The 22907-nt window shown below is 43.0% G+C and overlaps 1 protein-coding gene across 1 annotated transcript in view; it reads left to right on the top strand.

Moving 5' to 3' along the window:
- Oxct1 (3-oxoacid CoA-transferase 1) overlaps positions 1-22907 on the top strand; it is a 117421-nt gene that overhangs the window by 81293 nt on the left and 13221 nt on the right. The window contains exon 14 of the mRNA XM_075975970.1: positions 13325-13414. Within this exon, the coding sequence (XP_075832085.1) occupies positions 13325-13414 (90 nt within the window). The remainder of the gene's footprint in view (positions 1-13324; positions 13415-22907) is intronic.

Below are 22907 nucleotides of genomic sequence, written 5' to 3'. Positions count from 1 at the left end.
AGAATTTCTTATGCTACTCATGGAACCATGACTCTGTATAGCACTATTACACTATATACACAGAAAGGTTTCTAAGTTTTTTCACTAAAAGATAAGTGTTTGAGAAGATAGATGTGTTTAAACCAATTTAAACATTATATGATATGTACATGTATTTAAATATCGTGTTCCTCCATTGATGTGTTTAACTTTATTGTGTTTAGTTTTGTTTGGTGGCAGGTCTTGCTACATGGTCCCCACTTGTCTGTAATTCGGTGTGTAGACAAGGTTGACCTCAAACTTGCAGTCTTCCTCTGCCTGTGATTATAATGCTGAGATCATTGTCATGTGCTACCATGCCCCTATTACATTGATGTTCTTAACCAGTTAAAAATAAGTTTCGCTGGTAAAAGAGACAATGCTGGATAGGGAAAAAAATGTCCTTCTCGGATTTAGAAGTGAATGGCATCACATGGCACATTCTATCAGTTGTCACTTGGTTTTCCAGGTTTGTTCACAATTAAATACTTGGTTCTCCTTCTCCCTTTTCCTTAGAATACAGCTTTATTCTCTGAAAGTAGTTCACTGCATTTATCCCCTTTCAAAGGTCAAAGAAAGGTGTAATAGTAAGAAAAATGTGCACTGGCCCTCTAAATTGCTTGGAATTTTGATTTTTAGTTTCATCATTTTTTGACGAGAAGTCCTTTCTGTCTATGCCTGAGATTAGGCTGGTTAAGTGACTCAGGGTCCAGAGCCATGATGAGATGGACCCCAGTTCAATAGAACTGTCACTCACTGTATTCCCTCAAGAGGGAAGACTAGGGCTGGACACCCAGTAGAGTTACCAATGACAGTGATTTAATCAATGATGCCTACATAGTGAGATTTTTCCAAAAGCGCTAGATGATGGAGCCTGAGATTTATGGATATAGAAAACAGTCCTTAGGGTGGTATACCCAACACAGAGGCCCTACACTCTGTACGTTGGTGCCTTGTTCTAGTTCTAGGCATCTCTTTCATCTGGTTGGTCTTTCGGTGTATCCTTTGTAACAAACAGCCATCAGTCACATGCCTCCCAGGATTCAGGGACCTGTTTTAGTCAACTGCTAAACCCAAGAGGAGGTTATAGGAGCTGCTGACCTGATAGGTGGGTGATCAGAAATGTTGAAAGTTAATATTTACAATTGTCTTTGGAGGTATGAGAAGGTCACTCTTGTGGGACTGAGTCCTTTCCATGTGGACCCACACTAACACCAGAGTTTAGAGTCAGGACTGTATTGAACTGGCAAGCACACCACAGGCATCAGACTTGGAGGTGGAGGGTTTTTGCTGTGAAGAAAAGTTTGACACATCTGTTGTCAGGAGTACTGAGGATAAACAGGAAGTGCTGTATGCTTTCTTAAACAGTTGTTCTAGAGAGAAAATGTTTCTTATTTCCTGTCATCATTTGCTTCATTCAATACATTCCAGTGCTACTTATTTTCTTGCTCTAAGTCTAGCCGTCCTCCCTAGGAGATCTTTCAGTATGGCTCACACTTAGATCTTTTGGGGACACTGCCACTTTTATCATTTTTAATTGAGTGCTTCTCACATTCTGGCATTACAGAAGATGCTCATCTCACTGCAAAGTTATTCTTTCTTCAAGTGGTCTGCCATCTCTTCTTGAAAAGCTGATGTGGGTACTGGCTGTGCTTGCTGCCGCGGGGTTGTCACTGTTCCCAGCCTTTCAGTTCACAGACCTATATGAGTCCCCACTGCCTCACATAAAGTGTTCTGAAAAATATAAACAACTTTCCATTTTCAACCTAGTTACTGAGGGGGGAAAAAAGAAAACAAAACACACAGCTCCTTCTCAAATGTCCATGTCTCTAATTAATTTCAAAGCAATCCTCTGAACCAATCTTGGTATTTGGAAAGATCCTTATTGCCACCTCATTGTGTGTAGTCTAAAGAAGAGCCAGCTTTAATTTACAGGAACACTCTTGGTTCCAAAGTCTACGAGTGAGATTTGATTTCCAAAAGTGGCCATGGCCTGTGATGTCAGGACCCCTGGTCCTTCCTGCATCTACTCTGGTCTTCCATATTCCTAGTTTTGCAGCAGGGCCACAGTTGTGGTCCCTCGGTGAAACCCCGGGAGCTCAGGCTTCACACTGGGAGTCTGCCTGCAGTGGGACTTAGGTGGCCTGTGGTTCTGTGGTTCCCCACGTCCCAGTCACCAGAGTTAGATCTCCTCTCAGGCAAGATTTCACTCTTCACAGAGTAAGAGTTGCACCTGGAGTAAAAACGAGGCTTTCTGACTAAGCCGGAGTGAGACCAGTTGGCCATGAATGTTCATAACCAACTATGCCCAGCTGGTTCCTCACAGTCCTCTGACTGGGCATCAACAGAGTACTTATAATTAATGTAGACGCAAATGATGTTGTAGTCTTTCATCCAAACCTTTACTTGCTTAATAGAGAACCCACATTTAGTGACTGCAGCATGCTCTTTCATAATTTCTCTTAGTGGGCTTTAAAAAAAAAACTTTTAAATTATCTTCTACCCTGCTTTTTTTTTTTATCCTTTATGCCATGGATAAAAACCCTGTTGCTAGCTTCCCCGTATTCTTCAGTAATGTTCTTTCAGTCATCGTGCCTCTCGCTGTAAAAGTTCCATCCAGCTGTCAGAAATGGCAGTGTAATTACAATAATTCTGTAATGTGCTCCTCAGAGCTTTGCAGATGGTGGGAGGTGATGGCGAGGCAAGTGTGCCTCTGCCATGGCTCAGGTTCTCACGTCCTGAGTCAGAAAAGAACATTTCTGAGACTGGCCATTTCAGATTGCAAAAGACAGCCATAACTTAACATTCCATGTCAATGACTTGTTCAAGAGACCGATGTGTCCTTGTATGTGCATACCCATAAAAATGTTTGTTTTGTTCTAGCTGTTGTTTCGTAGGGATTATCCAGGGACTTCCTAGAAGAGACGTAAGCCCTTGAAATCTCTGTGTGATGGTGAATGACGCCTTTTAGCCCCTACACCCTTAAACTATTAGAATGTGTAGTTGAACCCAACCTGTTGCGGGAGGTCCTTCCGCTCCTCCAGCCTATAGCCGCTGAGATACCAGCCCATTGGGGCTTGGTCTCTCTCCCTTTAAAAAAGCGGCTACTTCCCTTCTCGCTCTCTTCGCTTCCTGCTCCGTTTCCGGCGACTAGACTCCTGTTGTCTGGGACAGTTATCTGTAAGTTTTTTTCCCTTTAAATATATACCACCCTATTAATCATAATTCCAAACTGGTGTGGCATTGTTTGTGACTTACGCCTTCACCAACCCACAGAATCTGTGTGTTTATATGTCATAGTTGGTCATATGTGGATGATTTCCTATGATTCTAGCACATTCCCCCTTGGTGATCTAGAAAAATTAATGGTTGGAATTTTAAATATGGTGCTGGTACCTATTTTTGTTTCTGTTTAATGAATGACTCTGGAACTTATTTATATTATCACAGTGCTTAGTCATTCTAAATAGAAACACCTCATACATCTATTCTGAACCCTTGCTCAAGTTCCTCCTGCCGATGCCTTTGAAGGTGGCCAAGCCAAGGAGGTAAACATAAGGCAGCTCAAGCGATGTTTATTTTCATCTCGCCATGTTGTGATTAGACTCGGTGACAACTGAAGCCACAGCTTTGAGCTTAGCGAGAAATAGCAGTTTTTTTTTTTCTCGGACTTCCCTTTCTGTTAGTCCAGAAAATAAATGAGACGGCTCATTTGTGACTTTGTGGCGAAGAAGCTGACCTCTATAATGGGCTTCCTTTGTAAAGGCATCACCAAAAGAACACAGTCTCACCTCCATTGTACCTTAGGAACAGAAGACACATTCATCACTTAAGAAGAGTGCATTAACTCCCAATAGTCAGCTGTGTTTAATGGCCTTGATATAACTGATGACAGCTAATGTTAGATGTATTTTTTTTTCCCCTTGGAGTGATGTTTCATAAGAACATTGTAGAAGCACTCTTGGATGGTATCTACTCTTTTATGGTAGGAGAGATTCATTGTAGTTAATAGTAGGACCCAAACTCACTTTTCTTTTTTTTTTTTTTTCGAGACAGGGTTTCGCTGTGGCTTTGGAGCCTGTCCTGGAACTAGCTCTGTAGACCAGGCTGGTCTCAAACTCACAGAAATCCGCCTGCCTCTGCCTCCCGAGTGCTGGGATTAAAGGCGTGCGCCACCCCAAACTCACTTTCCATATTTAAAGTTAGTTAATTTCTTTAGGATTCAAGCCTATTACATTTTTGCCATGTTCTAGTCTACATAGCCCGTTGTTATGGATTATCCCATAATAAATCAATAAAGATTCTGACCATGGTTTTAAAAGGCATCTTTCATTTACAGTAGGAATTGTTTATTAGGCTCACTTGAAACAAACAGTATCTTAAAGAAATAATGTAGTTTTGCCTCTATAGTTTCTGTTATAAAGTGATGTAAGCAGTTTCTATAGAGAATACATCTTCAGAAATTTGGCCTAGAACTATAAAATATACATGGTTGTAAAATTTTCTGTGTATCTAGAATATTTTTAAGTTGATACATGGTACTTCTTCTATAATTCTATCAATTAATTAAATTTTAATTTCATTTTACATTCCAATCACAGTTCTCCCTCCCACCCTTCCTCACCTCCCCTGCTCCCAGTCTAATCCTCATCCACTCCTGCCAAATGGTAAGGGCTCCCATGGGGAGTCAACAAAACCTGGCCCATTAAGTTGAGGGAGGACCAAGCCTCCCTCCACCCCCGCATTAAGACTGAGCATGGCATCCCACCATATGGAATGGGCTCCAACAAGCTAGCTCATATCCCAGGAATAGATCCTGATCCTACTATAAGGGGTCCCTCAGATAGACAGACAAAGCTACACAACTGTCTCCCAAGTACAGAACTCTAAATCTGACCATCTTACTAAGATGGTTGGGGCAAAGGACGCTAAGGAACCTAAGAGCCCCTGAAGGGACCTGAAGAACCAGGTCAGGCTCGTGCATGGGAACTTAGAGTGGGTAGTTTCAAGTGGTTGGTGGGACACACTGTAAAATGCCTTGGGGATGTAAACTCCAAAGCTGCCCCCCAAAGCAGACAACTGCCAGAGAGCTCATTGAGTCCAGTTGTCACTGCAAAGGTAGGGACTGGGAAGGAGCCAAGTTTAGACTCTGAGGGTTAAATCCAGAGCAGCCCCAGGGTGGGTTGTAGCTGACAAGACAGGTCCTTGCAATAACAAGAATAAAAGTGCTTATTAAAAGGAAATGCCAAGTTTATTACATTTTGCTTTTGCAAAGGCCACTTTGTGATGGATAACTGATATTTATGATGCATGAGCAATTTTACCTACCTAGCAACAGAGAATTTAATTATATTTCCAGTCCCAAACTAGTTCATTTACATGATCAATTCACCTGTCCTGGGGAACAGAATTAAATCTGTGATAGGAAAGTTCCTGTCTTTCTAGGCTTTGAAAACTAGGTGTAATGCAAGAAGGAAAGCACTCTGCCGGAACTTTGTTGTAAACCAAGGCAAACTGGAAATCCTCCTTGTCCCTAAAGAAAAGCATAACCTAAAGAAAGTTATAACCTGTTTTCTTTGGGTTTTAACAAATGTTATTATTTAACCATCTTAGTTTGCCTCCTGCTCTTTAAGTGGGAGCATGCTAAGGAGAACTTTGCTTCCCTTGGGCATTGTTTAATAACGGGGAAGACAGAAATAAAGAGGCTTATATTTGGACTGAGGTGGGTACTTCGTGTTCTGGTGTTTAATACTGAGCAGCAAGTGCCAGTTTTATTAATAAACCGCACCACAGCCATCCTTCCCTTACTCCTCCAGTGAGTTCACATTTCCTACTGTGGCACATGCCACCACTTAAAAGCGCTATAAATTGTTTCTGGATATGATTAAATGACTTCTCACTTCAGACCAGAATACTGAAAAATAACAAATCTAGAGCTGATGCATTGCTATTTATGGCCTAATGAAAAAGATGGTGTCATGAATAATTTTCAATATGTTTTGTGTTTTATTTACAGCATATATTTTTGCAGTACTCTCCAGAATATTCAAACTCCTTGTAAAGTCATCACAAATTGCATGATCATGTCCAGAGCTTGACTTACTATTTCTTTTTACATACTAACATTTGTAGTTTGATGCATCACTAATTTTAATGTTAATACCTTAGTAGTTTTACTTTTTTAAAAAAAATCTAACTTTAATAGATAGAAACAAAGCAGATGGAATACATTTAAAATATTGACTCATAATTAAAGCCCATATTCTAGATTTGTATTGAAAACTCTAGTGGTCTTTTATTTGTGATTTCTGCTGTGGTGCTTGTATAGCAGAGGCTGGTTGAGGAGTTATGGATGAAGGATCATAGTTGGAGCATTATCATTTTAGAAGTGTTGTGTGGCTGTGGTGATGGAGATACCACATTTCTAGCTCATTTTATTGCATTCTTTTCATGCTTGCTATCAGGGTCAGCCTTTAAATGAAAAGTGATGAAATGGCTATAAGCTGAACATCCAGCAATCATCTCCCCATTATGCTACATGGGACACATTCCAGATCTAAAGTTGGACCATTCAAGAAATATGTGTTTGCTGATGAGAGTTTTAAAGAGGCCGGACTTGGTGTCACGCTGCCCGGTGCTCAACTCGTGCCCCAAACCTCTTCTGCATTACAGGCCTATTTTTCTGCAAGTGACAACTTTCTCTCACGATTTATTTAAAGGTGTATTTTTAGTTCCTTAATTCCCTCCTTTTTTTCTCGGCCTTTTGTTTTGCATGTTGAATAGGATATTGAGTTGCGGAGAAAGATGAGCGTGGAAGTTGAATTCCTTTTCAGCTGCTCTCTCAATAAATCCACGCTATACAGTTGCTCACTCTCTTCCCTCAGTCATTCACAGAGAAAGAATATTATGCCTTCCTAAATGTCAAGCGATGTGCTGGGCATTTGGGTAGAGAGAGCAGTGAGTTATGGAGCCCAGCACAATGTCTGGAAGAGTCATCTTCCTCTTGCCTCTGAGGAGCTTTGCTGGTCCCTTTCCGTTTGCTCCATTATGTAACTGACTCTAGTTCACCTTGAGTTCTTTGCTATTCCTGTAACTTGGTCACCACATCATTGAATTAGTTACACCAGCTGCTGTGTCAAGTATGTCTTCCAGTTTCAGTGATCTGGCGCCCAAAACATTCCCTCTCTGTTGGTGATGAGTGTAGTAATAAGGGGAGCGGCGGCGGGGCTGCGTCCCCAACACCCCAAGCCGTCTGCCCGGCTAGCTTATGCCCCGAAATAATTACACACAAACTGTATTCATTTAAACACTGCTCTGGCCCATTTCTAATCATCTGTGTAGCGCCCCTAGGTGCGCTTACCGGGAAGATTCTAGCCTAAGTCCATCCTGGGTCGGAGCTGGGGCATGGTGTGCGTCTTCCCTGGAGCAGGTAGCATGGCGTCTCTCCTGCGTCTGCTCCGGAGAGCAGAGCTGTGGAGTCTGAGCTCACTTCCTCTTCCTCCCGGCATTCTGTTCTGTCTACTCCTCCCACCTATCTTCTAACCAATGAAATGGGCCGAGGCAGTTCCTTTATTGCTTAGCCAATGAAATCAACAGATTGATATATGACACTCCCACATCACTTCCCCTTTTTCTGTTTAAACAAAAAAAAAAAACGAAGGCTTTAACCTTAACATAGCAAAATTACATACAGTTATCAAGTAAAAGTTACATCAGAAACGTTTATACATATAACAAAATTGACCTTAAAATCCATACCAATGCAAATTATTCATACCTATATCATTTCCCCCTTTAAATGTAAAAGAACATTTATAAACTATATTTGGGAACATGGGCGCAGTTTTTTCTCTCCAAACTGCTTCCTGCTGAATGGGGGCGTCGTTAATCAGATTATTTAGGGTGTAACCTGTGTGCCAGGTTTATCTCAGTTGGCAGTTGAGCAAAGCAATTTTCTGAAGATGTTCACAGCAACCCTTCAGGAGGACGTGGTCCATCATACCAAATCGGAATAGAAGAAATCCATAGAGTCTCATCCTCTGTGAAAACAAAAGAAGACTCTCTCCAAAGCATCATATCCTTAGACCCAAATTCTGAAATTGTAATACCCTTATATCCATTCTGGTTTAGCTTGGCAGCCCATGTAATGAAATGTCTCTCTGTACTTAGCTCCTTCACAGTCAAAAATTTTAAAGAAAACACAATAATACAAAGAATCCAGACTCTCTGTGAATTTTTCATCTTTACGCGGCTTATTTTTACTCTATCACTTTACTTTATTCTGTCTCTTTAAAGACTTTACCTTTTTTTTTTTAAACCATTAACTTTATTCTCTATATTCTTTTTCTTCTCTCTCCCAAGCCTACGTATATTCATCCAACAGTGTGACTCATTTAGTGGTCTGAATCTGTCCTATTGTGAATCTGCAATTTTTTACTATCCAGGAGCACTTTTGATTTGAGCCTTTAAATCACTAGGCGTTTAAGAATCTAAGCTGTGACATTCCTAAGTTAACTTTTTGCTTTTTAAGCGTACATCTTTGACCAGGCTGTCTTTGAACTCTCAGAGATCCGCCTGTCTCTGCCTCCCAGGCATTGGGATTAAAGGTGTTTGCTACTACACCTTGAACTCGCAGAGATCTGTTCGTCTCTGCCTTCTAGGCACTGGGATTAAAGGCGTGTGCTACCACACCTTGAAGTCACAGAGGTTTACTTTAAGAATTTTAACTTTTAGTCTGCATATATTTTTAACACACAGTAAACCATTTAGAAATTTTCATTGTCTTTGAATCTCTCTTTACTGTATATCTCTCTTTTTCTGACCACATGAGTCCTTTAAATTACTGAGCAATATCAGTAGGACTAAAGGCTTGGCTTTGCAGGCTAGATGTAGCCCATTCCTTAGCTTTCCAGCCTCAAGGCTGAGGTACTGGCTGTAGCCGTGTTTATAGCATTTCAAGGTCCCTGCCAGCCAGCAAGCTACAACAGACAACACTCAAATCCTCTCTCGGTAGCTGGCCCTCCTGCCTCAAACAGTCAGAGTTTGCCCTGGCAGGATGGCCCAAAAGCTGGCATTTTTAAACGGCACAGCTTTTTTCCTGCTATGGCTTAAAACCGAAAAGCATGCGTTCAGCTTTTCGTCAACACCGTTTAAGTGTTTCGTGGCAGGACCTCTTAATGAGCTGCAGGCTTTGCAGCTAAAGCCGAGTCAGGAAGCCTCTTGGGGCTACCAGGTAGGAGCGGCACTCAGCACTTTAATTCTGAGACTGAGCGTGCAGCACAGAAATTCTTTTCATCCAAGTTACGTCCAAATCTGACATACAGAGCACTGTGCAGTCTGAAAACACGTCTCTGTATGGCAGCAGGAATCCGCCATGCTCTTTCGCCTGCCTAAGCCTGATTCTGCCTTCTGCCCAGGAGCAGGCGGGGAGCTCTGAGTCATCGTCACTGTCTCAGAGCACTCTCCTTCCGATCCCAAGCGGGAACACAAACATAAAGCCAGAGTTTGCACTGGCGGCACAGCCCCAAGGAGCTGTGCTTTAAAATGACACAGCGTTTTTTCTGCTGCTGTTGCCGAATCAGGAAATCTCTTTACAGCACGCCACCAACAAACAGCAAAAATCTGTGTTAAACTCTCTCTCCCTTATTTTTAAGCCTTCTCAGGTTTTTTAAGTGGGTTTAGTTAGCCCCACGTTGGGCGCCATTTGTAGTAATAAGGGGAGCGGCGGCGGGGCTGCGTCCCCAACACCCCAAGCCGTCTGCCCGGCTAGCTTATGCCCCGAAATAATTACACACAAACTGTATTCATTTAAACACTGCTCTGGCCCATTTCTAATCATCTGTGTAGCGCCCCTAGGTGCGCTTACCGGGAAGATTCTAGCCTAAGTCCATCCTGGGTCGGAGCTGGGGCATGGTGTGCGTCTTCCCTGGAGCAGGTAGCATGGCGTCTCTCCTGCGTCTGCTCCGGAGAGCAGAGCTGTGGAGTCTGAGCTCACTTCCTCTTCCTCCCGGCATTCTGTTCTGTCTACTCCTCCCACCTATCTTCTAACCAATGAAATGGGCCGAGGCAGTTCCTTTATTGCTTAGCCAATGAAATCAACAGATTGATATATGACACTCCCACATCAGATGAGTAGTAGAATGTAGTTCTAAGTAAGTGTGCTTTGTTATGCGCAGCCGTGCAAGGACCCTGGATGAAGAGAGCCCATCTATATTCACCTTGCCTTCCCATGTCCATACTATAGAAGGTAAAGGCACATGAAGAAGGCATATAAGAATTGTTGTGGGCCAGTACCTAGACGTCACAAATATTGCCTTTCTTTTCTCCCATTGTCTGGAAGTCAGGCGCATTGCTAGTCTTCACTGCGCTAGAGCTGGGAAATGCCAATGGCTGGGTCTCAAATGAAGGCTGATAAGCTGAGTTAAAGGGTGATGATGAGTATGCCTTAGACAACTGCTTTTCTTTTGTTCATGCCAGTCTAGATAGAATCACTTGTCTTTCTTCAGTAATTGATTCTGTTTCAGAAACCTTTTGGGAGTTCAGATGGGAGGAAACATCTGTTTTTCTTTCTCTGATGTGTCGAGCATACTAAAGGCGAAGAAAACCAGATACCTGAAAGGTCTGCTGTTACTACTGGATACACTTTGGTCTGCTCTACTGGTGAATAAGTTCTCTGAAATCCCTTTTTAGCAACATGGCTGTCTCCCCTTCCTTCCATCCCTTCTGCAGGCACACTTACCAGGTGCACCCTCAGTGTTCTGCTCTAACTTGAACATGCCTGTGCCAGCCCAATTTCCTCATCCAGTTATTTATGGGTTAGGGGAAAAGGAGCCAGTAGGGAGGGAAGGACAAAGCTGAAAAGTCCCTGTAATAATAGAATTACATACTGAAAGGACTCAGCGAAAGGTCACTTAGCTGCATCTTAGGGATAAGAGAGAAGTGCGGAATGCCGCTTTCAGAGAAAGAAAGCTTGCTTGGCCTAAAGCTTTTTAAAAATGACTCTTGGTTACTCTCCTTTAACTAGACAATGAACATTTAAAAGAAAAGAGTTCTAGTGTAGTATTAAGCTTACGCTATGCACTCAACAAGGTGAGCTGCCTGACTGAAGACATACATGAATATCTTTGTAAATGTTTTGCCATACATTTCCATACATTGTCTTACGCAGGGTTTACCACAGCTCTGTGACAAAGATGCACCGTCTTATTTTAGTCTTATAGATACTGAACTCAAATTCCAAGAGGTTTGATGTGTCACACAGAGGTTTGCCTGTGTCACACAGAGGTTGACAGAATCGACGCAGGTATTCTGCTCCAATCTTGGATGTTTTGCACTTTTGGAAGCAGGCGCTCAAATGTTAAGAATGGTGCCATGAAATTTCTAGCCTGTGCTTCCGGGGACTGGAGAGCAAAAGATTACTTAACTGAGTGATGGAGGACTTCATATATAGCGAGCAAGTAGAGTGAGGGTTCTTTTTAATAGAGGCAAACAGGTGGCTTTTCTACAATTGTATAAAATGCTATGTTTCGTACCCATGAGGTTCTCTCTAAGTATTTAACTAATTGAAGCGATTTCAAGCATGTGCATCTGGTTTAGTTAAATTGGGCAAGCTTCCTGTTAGAGGCTGTCATAAGATTGTAAATCTTTGTAATCATTGTGTCTCAAAATTTGCCTGTGTTGTATTCTAACCCAGGATTTTTTTTTAATTTAAGAAATTTATAGCACATTAACTGGATTTCAGTTTTCTGTTTCTCTCTGTAACTTTCTCATCTTTGTTGAGCCGTGAAGATACTGGTGTTTTCTATAGACATGCAATGACCTGATGGCCAGTCTGTTAAAGTTCGGGCTGACGAAGGGTCACAGCGTTGACTGGAGAAGTAAGCATTGCACATCTCCTTGTGGATATTCTGCATTCTTTCCAGCTTCTCTGTCTGACCTTAACTGAGCCTGCATCCTCCACGTGCCTCTGCCCTCTGCTGTTGCCAGCTGCTCCCATCTCCTTGGTGGCAGGCTCTAAGCCACAGTCGCCAGCTGCTTCCTCCTTCTTTATGTGCTCTTCGTCTAATTCCTGCCGGCGTCGTGCTGCGTTTGCCTCCAAGATGTCTCTGGAGTCATGGATTTGAGGTCCTGCTTTAAACCCAGGTGCCCTTCGTAATCTCTTCAGAGCTCTGAGATTATTGGAAAGTACTTGCTGACAAGTGAGCAAGAGGACTGGGCTTAAAAATAAATAAACAAGGCGTTTCAACGCTAGGAGTCCTGTCTTCACGGAGCTGTGGGAGGATTGATTTCATCACCTTTGGAAACACCTGTGTTTTCCAAAACTCTGTATCCAGGAGACCGAGCAGGCAGGCAGTGGGAATCTCTGCGTGTGCATGGCACCTAGAAGGCGGTGGATCAATGAATAATGAATGAAGATGAAGGGGTGCGTGGGTAGGGATAGATCAGTGATGGCGAAACGGTTCTGAATGCAGCTTCTGGGTTCTGGTTTTGCTCGACTGGAATGTGGTTTTCCTTTCGTTCGCGCTTTCTTTTCCAGGGGCAAGATGAAAGTCCAGAGCTCGAGAGGTAGACAGACAGAACCACCTTCATTATTAGTCCCTGCTGGAGAGTGTTTTTGGTGCCTCAGCCTGCTAGTATGAATCTGTGGGGAACCCAGCGTGCCTTAGAAAGTGTCTGTGATGAAAAATCAGTAACAGCAACTACCTGTTTAAAAGAAGGAAGTGGAGGTCGTAGGTGTCAGGTTTCAATCCAATATTTTTGCAAGAATTCTACAGAGGTTCTTATCTTGGTTTCTTATTCACTGATTGTTTTACTACCAATAAGTTGTCAACAAAATTGTATTAGTAACACTTAGTCGTTACATGAGGTTATAATATTCACCCTGGGAGCGGGCAAGATGGCCTAGCAGCAGGTTCAGCGCCTGCAGCCCAAGCCTGATGGGCTGGGTTTGATCCTGAGAATCTCTGAAAATGTGGAAGGGAGAGAACCAGCTCAGCAGAGTCGCTCTTTAACTTGTACGTGCACACCATGCACACTTGCAGCTGAGTCGTTCCGCACATACACACGATAACAGTAACCGCATCAGCGACAATAATAAATGTATCTTTAAAAAGTCATTCTGAACTTCGTCCTCTGACCACAGGCTAACAGAATAACAAAAGTTCAGGTTCCAAAGCTTCAGGAACTGAGTAGTGATGGCCAGTAAGTTTTTCCTGCGGTGGCTTGTTCTGGCAAGTTGATGGAGTACTCCCTCTGTGATGGATGTAAATGGTTACACGGCTACTCATTTTCTGTTTCTGTTTTACAGGGGAAAATGGTGAAAGGAATGGGAGGAGCCATGGATTTAGTGTCCAGTTCCAAAACCAAGGTGGTGGTCACCATGGAGCATTCTGCAAAGGTAACACGCTGTTTCCTCACAGTTCCGAAGACTCGCAGGCCACTGAGCTGCAGTGTGCCCTCCGTTTAGCTGGGTTTTTAGTTTTCTCTGGCTTACTGAAGGTGATGGCCCTTACGTTTTAGTGGGAAAGAACAAAGAAAGATAGTAATTCATTACCTGGCCAGATGCTTGTTCAACTTGAGGGAATCCAAGTATCAGGGAATTCTTTGAACATTTTTCTCGTGTGTGCATGCAAAGTAAAAGCTTTAATTAACAGTCTCTGAGGTCAGTGAGAAGGTGTTGAGGCAGGTGTATGGTTCCTGGTCTTAGGCAGTTATAGTTGTTGCTCACCGTGTCCTCATGAGGAGCCCAATAGAATGTCGGTCTTAACAGCAGTGCTTTTAAGCGGACAGTGTGGGCAGAACATATGAGGGAATGATGACCATGGTGATAGCAAGCATCCTCACTCTGGAAAGCATGTTTTTAACAAATTATCAAATAGTTATGGAGTGCCTCCTAGATGCTGGGCGATCACAGCTTGGAATTGGCAGTGATCCCCACATAAGCCAAAACCACCAATCTAAGGGAGTTTGTTTTTAGTCTTCCTTCCCCTTTCTTCCTATATATAATAAAAACAGCTAACATTTATTGAGCTTTAACTGCATGCCAGTCATTCCGGTGTGTTTGTGTGCGCATGCCCATGAAGCTGATAATAGGTCCCTTATTTTTTTTATTACATTTATTTATATTTTTATTCCTTGTGTGTTTGTGTGTCCATGCATGCACACTTGCATCCACTTGCCACGGCATGTAGATGGAGGCGAGAAGCCAACTCGCAGGCATTGGTTTAGGTTCTGGTGATTAAGTTCAGGCTGTGAGCCTTGAAAGCAACCATCTTTACCCACTGGCCCATCTCTGGGGCCTCTGATAATAGTTTTTCCCTTCCTCCCTCACTCTTTCCCTTTCTCCCTCCTGTTTGTGTTTTGGTTTTGGAAGCACAGCTTTAGAGTAGTGAGGTCCTTCACTGCAGGGCCCAGTCTTCTAACAAATTGAGTTGTTATTACTATTTGCTTACCTCTTAACCTCTTTCCTTCCCCCAACCCATTGATCTGAGGATTTGTGAAGTCACTATCAGGCGTTCACTTTGTTTGGCCTGAGGTTTTGCTTTGTTAATCCCGTGAGGCTCACTAATCTGAGTGGAATGGTGGTGTGCACACCGGGCCTTATTTAGTGACGCACCACCCGATAAGAGCGTGGCGCTGGATTTGCACTTCACTTGCCGGCTGGGGGAGTTCTTTTGCTGATGTGTGCTGCTGTGCATGCTGCCCTCGTGAAAACTGCCCTACATGTAAATTTGCACATTGTTTGTGTAAACAGTGAGCAGTGGGGCATGAAGGTGGGATAATAGAAATGGAATCAACACAGGTGACTTCCGTGAGATGCCTTGCACGGCATCGAAAATGCTCATTCCAGAGGTGGAAGAATGTGAAGTGTCAAATCAAATCTATGTCCTCTCTGGAATGTAACGCCTATTTGAAGGAAACTCCGTCCAGCTTCCCTTTGGTTCTTACTTTAATGTTGATGCATAGGCAATGGAGTCTGCCTTATTGTGCCTTATTTTTATGTTATGCATTCATTTCAAAACATTAAGCCTGTGTTTGGCAAATTTGCTCTCTCTCTCTTTTTTCCCCCTCACCAAAGTCGTTTCTTCTCCTCAGCTGGAATTTCTGATAGAGGGAAATAAATGGTATTTCTGACTTGTAGCTGGCTGAATCCCCATTAAAGCTTGCCGCAGAAGCTAGATCGTGTGTTTTCCCTTCCCCCTTTCTTCTTTTCTCAGTGAGAAATGGGGTTGTTTCACACTTGAATTGGAGTGTTTTCCACAGATACTTTCATTCGAGCAAAACAACAGAAAAATCTACTTGTGATTATTTTTTTTCTTCAAAAACATCGGAGGGAAGGGTTTCTTCGTTAGACAGTTTCATTCTGTAATCCAGGCTTCTCTGGAATTTACCCTGTAGCCAAAGCTGGTTTCATACTCATGGAGATCTTCCTGCCTCGGAGTACTGAGACTACAGACATGAGCCACTGTACACAGGTGTGATTATAATAATCATAAGGGACTCTCCACACATAAGAGATAACCTCCAAATACTAACTAATAGAGGGAGCATCTGTCCTTGTGTGTCACCTGTGGTCCTGGGTGTATGATTCTATTGGGGTTACTACTCTGCGCTCACTGTGAATGGCACTGTGTGCACCTCACCACTTCCTCCCTGAATCCTTTACTTGAGTGAGGGCTGGAAAAGGGTAAGTAGGGGTTTTCCATCCCCGCAGCTAGCCACCTGTCCTTCCAGGCAGCCAAGTGAACTAACCCCCGCAGGTGTATGGATTCAGGGTGCAGAGCTCACAAAGGGATTCCAACATGAGAGAAAGGCGTGGTCTCGTGTTCTCTGTTCTTGTGTGGAGCTTTTGTTTCCACCAGGGTCTGGACCACACTGGGTTTTTGGGTGTGGCTTTTCTTTTCACTTGTTCACCTGTAGGGTTATGGGGCATCGGTACATTGACCGACCTTTAAAGCCTGTTTTTATTGTTTTAATAAGAGCGAAGGAAACATTGCAAAACTGGCTGCCTGCTGCGGCTGCTCCTGAGTGACTTCTTGTCCTCTGGCAACCTCTGGAGCCAACAGCAGGTGCGAGCAGCAGACTGGGGTGTGGTGTTGGTTGAGGCTGAGATGCAGTGGTGTCTCCCTGTATAGATGGTGCTTTCGTGCTGTCCTTCCATCTTTCTTCATTTTTGAAAGGAGAATATGTTTTAAAAATTAGCTCGTGGGGAATTCCTTACAAGCACACCTTTCTTCTTTTCATCTTTTAACCTAGTTCATTTTCTGCCTCTTAAAACTGGAAAGAGAAGTGGGGAGAGTTAGCTGGGGGTGTGCCTAGCATTGCACAGACTTAGTCTCACTTTCTCAGAGACCCTCTGAATAAGTCCAGAATGGGGGCAAGCCACTGCAGGAAGGTGGCAGGGCAGGGAGTTTGATTCCATCCGTGCCAGCCCATGTCCGTCTTTCTCTCACAGGCAGCCTGCCCACAGCCCTGCCTCTGCCCTGTCTTACCCAGATTCACCCTTTCAGGTTTCAGAGAGACTCCTTTGCATCCCTTTTCTCTGGCCATAGCTCCCTTTGCTTTGGTGGGAAAGCCATCAATAAAGAGTTTGAAAGAAAACAACCTGAGAAAGCGATTTCTCCAGTTTTATTTCCTCAGGTTTTGTGTTACCATCTTTCCCCACTGGATACTTATTAGCCTGGGGGCAGTTTTTGTAACTTCTTCTGTATGCCACTATGCTGGGATCAGTGCTACTTGAACATTTGTGATTTCTGGAATGCTTAAGTTATAATTTTAAAGATACATCCAGTTATGGTATGCTGCCCTTGTCTTCACTCTTTCTTTTTGCTAAAGGCTTTAAAAGTTGGGCCGAGTTACATCGCTTGTATCCACAGATGTCTGGTTCCTGCCCACTTTGTGAGTTCCCAACAGGACGTGGAGCTCCACCTCTGATTCTCCGGGTCTTACATCTTCTCTGCCATTCTTGGGTACTAGTTAAAACGTTGTTTGTTGTGCCAACCATTGTGTTTCACTCAGTGGTTTCTGAAAGCCTTTGTCTCCAAGTGGAATTCTCTGGTGAGCTCTAGAATTGTTTTTCTAATTCCTATTAGAGGACTCTTCCTGGATGTCCCAGAGCCCCCTCAACCCACAAATATACTCACAAATGAAATTATCTCCATTTTCCCTTAAATAGCCTTATCCTCTTTCTGGCCCAGCTAGGGAAATGATAATCTCTCTACCCCTCACCCCTACCTGAATGATCACCATGGTCCTCACCCCTACCTGAACCATTGCCATGGTCCTCACCCCTACCTGAACCATTGCCATGGTCCTCACCCCTACTTGAACCATCGCCATGGTCCTTGCCCCTACCTGAACCATCACCATGGTCCTCACCCCTACCTGAACCATCACCATGGTGTCTTTCAGCTTGCACTCTCTCTCTGTAATCGTGGATCTGTAGTGTTCCAGAGTCCCCTGTCAAAGTGTCCTAAACATCCTCCAACCTCTTGAGACCCTCCTTGTAATCAAGCACACGGACCAAAGAGTTCCTCTTTAACATCTTGATTCAGTCAGCACTGCCTGGGTTTCCTTAGCCTACCTGCCTTTTGCAATCACTGCCACCACTCTCTCTCACTTGGCTCCAACTGTGCTACGCCTGTCTTGAAAGTTTGGAACACTGCAAGCACAATCCTGCCTCCTGGCCTTTGCCCTTGGTATTCTCTCTGCTTTGAATGCTCTCCCCGAGATCACCCTGGTGGCTCACTCCCACACTTCATTTAGGTTCAAGGGACCAGAGAGGCTTTCTTTCCCCGCCTTTCTGCAGACCTTTTCACTCTCTGCATTAGAAGGTGAGAGGCTCCATAGGAGCAGGGACTCTGTGTGCTATGAGCATGGTGTGCAATGATGCCATTCTGTTAGAGACAGAAACTATTAGTCAAGCCTGACAATTCGTGTCGGATGCTCTCTGTGGATCATGACCATTTCGGCACATAGCATTCTCCTAGCCCTTCCCTGTTGCCCATGTTGATTGTTCCCATTCCATCACTGCAGACCGACCTCCACAGCTAGACAAACCACACTCCATAGAAATGAAATATTCCAGTTAAACTGGAGAGCGAGCCCGAGCCCAGAATCTATGTCGCCTTCTTCTAAACCCCCTTCGACCTTGCAGAACTTTTCTGATAATGCCATCTCTGCTAACAGCATGCACCAAGTGTTTTGTTCTCAATAGCAAATGCTGAAATCCATTCCCAGGGGTGGAATGGGGTTGGGGGGGGCAGAGTACTTTAATTGCACTTAATATTGACTGTAAACAAACAAAGGCAGAACATCTTTTTTTTTTTTTTGAGAACACAAAAGAAAGCCCTGTTTCTAGGGAAGGTTTGTATTTTGTTTTTATTACTGCGAGATATTTGGGTTCTGAAGGAATAAGTAGAGTCATGGTTGTGTCGTTATGAAGTTGAAACTAAGTCTTCGGGAGTGATTTTTCTGATTTAGTCTAATCTCCCTGGTAGCAAAGTCTTGTGTAGAGATTTTGATACTTATTTTATCTTTTTCTTACTTACCCCCCTTGAAGTTTATTAATCTCATTTGTTTTAGACAATGTGTTACTAAAAGCAGCAGATGTGAAAGATTTCTGAGGTCACTTTTGGCGACACTGAAAAGTACTCCCAGTTAGTAAAGTATCCCCTTGTTAATTCATAATTTATGAGAGTTTCTGCTTGTGTCTGTAGCATCATGAAGAACTTGTCACTTTGTCTAGTCTGATTGCTAATAAGTCTATATAGTTTGAAAGAAAAACAGTCTACATTTGATGGAGGAAGGTCATTGGTTAATTATAATAAAGAAACTGCTTGGCCCTCATAGGTTAAAACAGAGGTGGGAGGAGTAAACAGAACAGAATGCTGGGAGGAAGAGGAAGTGAGCTCAGAGGCCATGCTCCCCTCTCCCGAGCAGATGCGATAAAACTCCAACCCAGGATGGACGTAGGCTAGAATCTTCCGGGTAAGCGCATCTTGGGGTGCTACACACATTATTATAAATGGGCTAGTCCAGGTGCAAGAGTTAGCCTAGAAGAGGCTAGATATAATGGGCCAAGCAGTGTTTAAAAGAATACAGTTTGTGTGTTGTTATTTTGGGGGTATAAGCTAGCCAAGTGGCCAGGAGCCGGGCTGTGGGAAGAGGCCTGCAGCTCCAACAACATACATTTTTTAAAAAATGAAATTCTAAGGGGTTCGAGGTATAGCCTTGCAGTAAAATGTACACTTAGCACCATAAAAAATAAAACCAAGACCATAGACATTCTTACATGGTTTTGCCCTTTTATTTCTCCCTTGGGATAGAAACCCTTGAGAAAACAAACAAACAAAAAAGCTTTCAACGAGGGAAAAAACACACGACACAATCCAACATCCAGTCAAGCTTTGAAATATGTCTTAGGGAATTTAATTAAGCTAATATTTTAAACTATAGAAGTCTGAATTTGTCAGTGAAACCCTCTACTGTTTTTTTTTTAAAGAAAAAGGAAAAAGTAATACTAATAAAAATGGAGTTAGCACTGCAATTTGTGAGTGGGGAGAATTTTTCCTATTTATTCCTAAACTCTGCTATCCAGATGCTAACAGTCACAGGATTTGGCCTTTACAGAGATAGTGTAAGTCTGGCCATGGTGATGATCCCGTTGAAGAAAGGGGACTTCTGTCCTAAGACACTTCTCAACCCTGACACTTCTTCACAGGGACATGGCTTGCCATATCCATTGAGCTACTCGCTCCTTTGAGAGTGTCCCTGTTGCCACAAACTGTTACTTCATCGACAGATAAAGATTGATAATAACAGCAAAATTATCTGTGCCAGCTGTTTCCACTGGTGCTCTGCAGACTGTTAGGATCCACTGAGGAGATACGGGAAAGGTCAAAATGTCCTATGAGGATAAACTTGGTGAGAGCAAGTTGTTTCTGGCCTTTCTTGTCTGGTATTTGGTGTACCTGATTTTCTTTGTTTAGCCAATCCATTTTTATTATGCCCCATATCAGTCACCATGGTGACCTGAAAGTCATGTGATCAGTAACACAAACAGCATTCCCCAATGAAGTGCATGTATGTGTAGAAAATAATCCTCTTGCTTTCTTCATCATGGTGGGGGGGTGGCCAGGGAGAAGGCACTAACAAGCTGACTAACAGGCTTCTGTGATGCTGTGTTCAGGCTAAAGAGAGATCTGATATTGGATTCCTTGTACTAAAGACTAAATATTGGAGAATATTTAACTTCTAATATTAAACCTTGAGCCCTGTGGGAGGTTATTTCGAGCTTTGGCAACCAGGAAGGAGCAAGTGGAAGGTGCAGAAACTAGTTTCATTTCTCCCTTTGAAGTTCTGTGCTTCACACTACTGGCCTGATATGTCTTTGCCCCATCCTTTTGCTGTTCTCCTCAAATCTTGTGACCCCCTTTCAATCACTTCTGTTAGATGAACTTTTGTTGAGCTCAGAGATACTGGAACTGTGCAAGTATATTCCTGAGAGCCAGAAAGACGCCCCAGGCAGTCCACAGGTACTTAGTCACATGGTATTTTATAACTCCAATTCTGTCAGAGGTCTCTGAATCAGGTTGTAATATCCAGACAGCATGTATGGGTCACTGAGGTTTGCTTAGCGCTCTCTCATCCCTGTAGATGCAGAGATGAATGGTGTCAGCCTTGAGCAAGCTCAGAAGCTATTAGGAATTGATAGGAGATGAACAGCATACCATGGGGAGTGGGAGGAAGGAAACGTAGAGCATCCAAAAAGACCATAATACTCGGGAGGTCCCTAGGGCACTGGAGTGGACACTGTGTCAGGGTTATTGTTCTGAAAACTAGAAAGGCTATGGCCGTTTGAATCTGAGGTGATGGGATGTAATTTGGTGTGTTTTCCCAGTAGCTGGTAGCTTGAGAACGATCAATTCCTAGAACATTCTGTTGTATGAAAAGAATGAGCCGATTACGTGAGATTAAGTGCACTTTGGCGTCCTATATTATGCACTGTTATATTAGCAAGAAATATTATCATTTAACCAGAGTTGTTTATTACTGCAAAATGTGGTTCTAGGATTTCATATACAAATCTAAAGACTTAAATAGATCTCAAGGAAGCAAGTACCAGAAAGTTCTGAGGCCCAGGTTATTGAAAACTAAAATTGTAAAGTACCTAAGGTATTGAAGAGGAGAAAGACGTAAGGGAAATAGTTGGAAGTAATAGAGTTTGGGAATTAATAAAGGTTATGATGAAGTCTAGTGAAATCAAGAGCCCTTAGTATTAGGCGAAACCTCTTTCTGAAGTCCTGCTGGGTTGTTCAGGTCAGCACTGAGTTCCTTGCTCCAGTGATCTTCGTGCTTCAGCTTCCTACGGCCTTGGGCCTGAAGGCATGGACCACTCACCTAGCTTAAAACGTTTTAACTCTTGTATTTTGTATCCATGCTTCTGCCTTTTCTGAACTACCTTTTGGAGAACATGAAAAAGAATCAGAATGATGAGGATGAACTCCAAATCCCGGGTTCTGTTTTTGAGCATCAGTTCAAGCCCTCCTAGTTCAGCGCACCTTCAACACATCAGTGAGTTCTTTAGGATCAGGAAAGCAGATCAAGGCAATAGGAGATTAGCAACCCAGAGAATTGAAAGTCCAAACAAACACCTCCAGGTTCCTATTAAACGAGAATCCTGATCTTCAGACTTCTCTAATGTTTTGCATGCTATCCCGACCGTCTCTGTTCGAATTTATTTTTAACCGTTCAGAATCAGCAATTGTTCCTGCTTTGTGACTCACCAGTGTATGCAGTTGCCATGCTCCACTGATGCACAGCCCAGCGTGCTTAGGGAGTGTGCTAAACTGGGAGTCAGTCATGGTTGGGCTTGAGAGCTCACCTATTGCTGCATTGCAGTTGTGACTTTTTTTCATCTTTTTGCATTATATTTTTTCTCTGTCCTTGATCTCTGTTATATCTTGGAGCTAAATGTGAATGGATTCACCTAGCTGTGTTGTTCTAACTGCACACATACACCAGGGGCTGCTTTCCTAGGCGAGCCTTACAGTTTGTCCCCAAATAGGTACCATTTTTCATTGGGTTCTGCGGGTCTCAGGAAATTAATTTAGGCCATTTTTTTTTGTCTATTTCTGTGTCAGACTTCATGTAGGGACTTACAAGCTCATAATGAAATTATTGATAGGTTATATGAATTTTAATTATAAATTATATAAACAATTGCAGTTAACATTTATTCTTACTAATGTTGGATGGCTGAATTTCGTTTAAATCTAATAATACTGTAACATGAGGCTGGCAAGAAAGTATGAACACACTGATCTGACACAGATAACGTGAAGGATCAGGTTTTGTTCAAAAGTTTTTTGGTGCGAAGTCCACACCTTTCCTAACTATGCTATGTTATTCATGTAGAAAATAGTTTATAGAGGTCTCTGTTGACAGGGCACCATTAACACTGTCAGTTGAAATTCATCATTTCTCCTGAAACAGAGTCGCTTGTTCATTAAAATCCCCAAGGCTGCCTTCACTCCGAGTGCGGCTCTTTCTCAAATAATGAGAACCAAGTGAGGTCCCGGCAGGAAGTGGCCCTCAGAGGCCTATGGACTTCTCACTTTGTGTGAAGTCACAATGCGTTGTGTCATGTCTTATCTGAGCAGTATTAAATGTAAGAAAACCTGACGGCTATAGAAGTCCAGTGTTCGTCCCCTAATTTCAGCTGTTAAATTTAGCTTTCGTGACATGCAGGATGTGAAATCTCCCACGGGAGGTGACAGCAGAAGAGAAGGTGAGGTTCTCGGTCTACATCTGTAAATATTTTCTCACATAGCAAATCTAGAAACAACTTGGTTTTGAAGGCGTAATATTTAGCTACTTAATATGTAGTC

The sequence above is a fragment of the Microtus pennsylvanicus genome, chromosome 6 (genome assembly GCF_037038515.1).
Source record: "Microtus pennsylvanicus isolate mMicPen1 chromosome 6, mMicPen1.hap1, whole genome shotgun sequence".
Classification (NCBI taxonomy): Eukaryota; Metazoa; Chordata; class Mammalia; order Rodentia; family Cricetidae; genus Microtus; species Microtus pennsylvanicus.
This window is presented reverse-complemented; position numbering and strand designations above follow the sequence as displayed.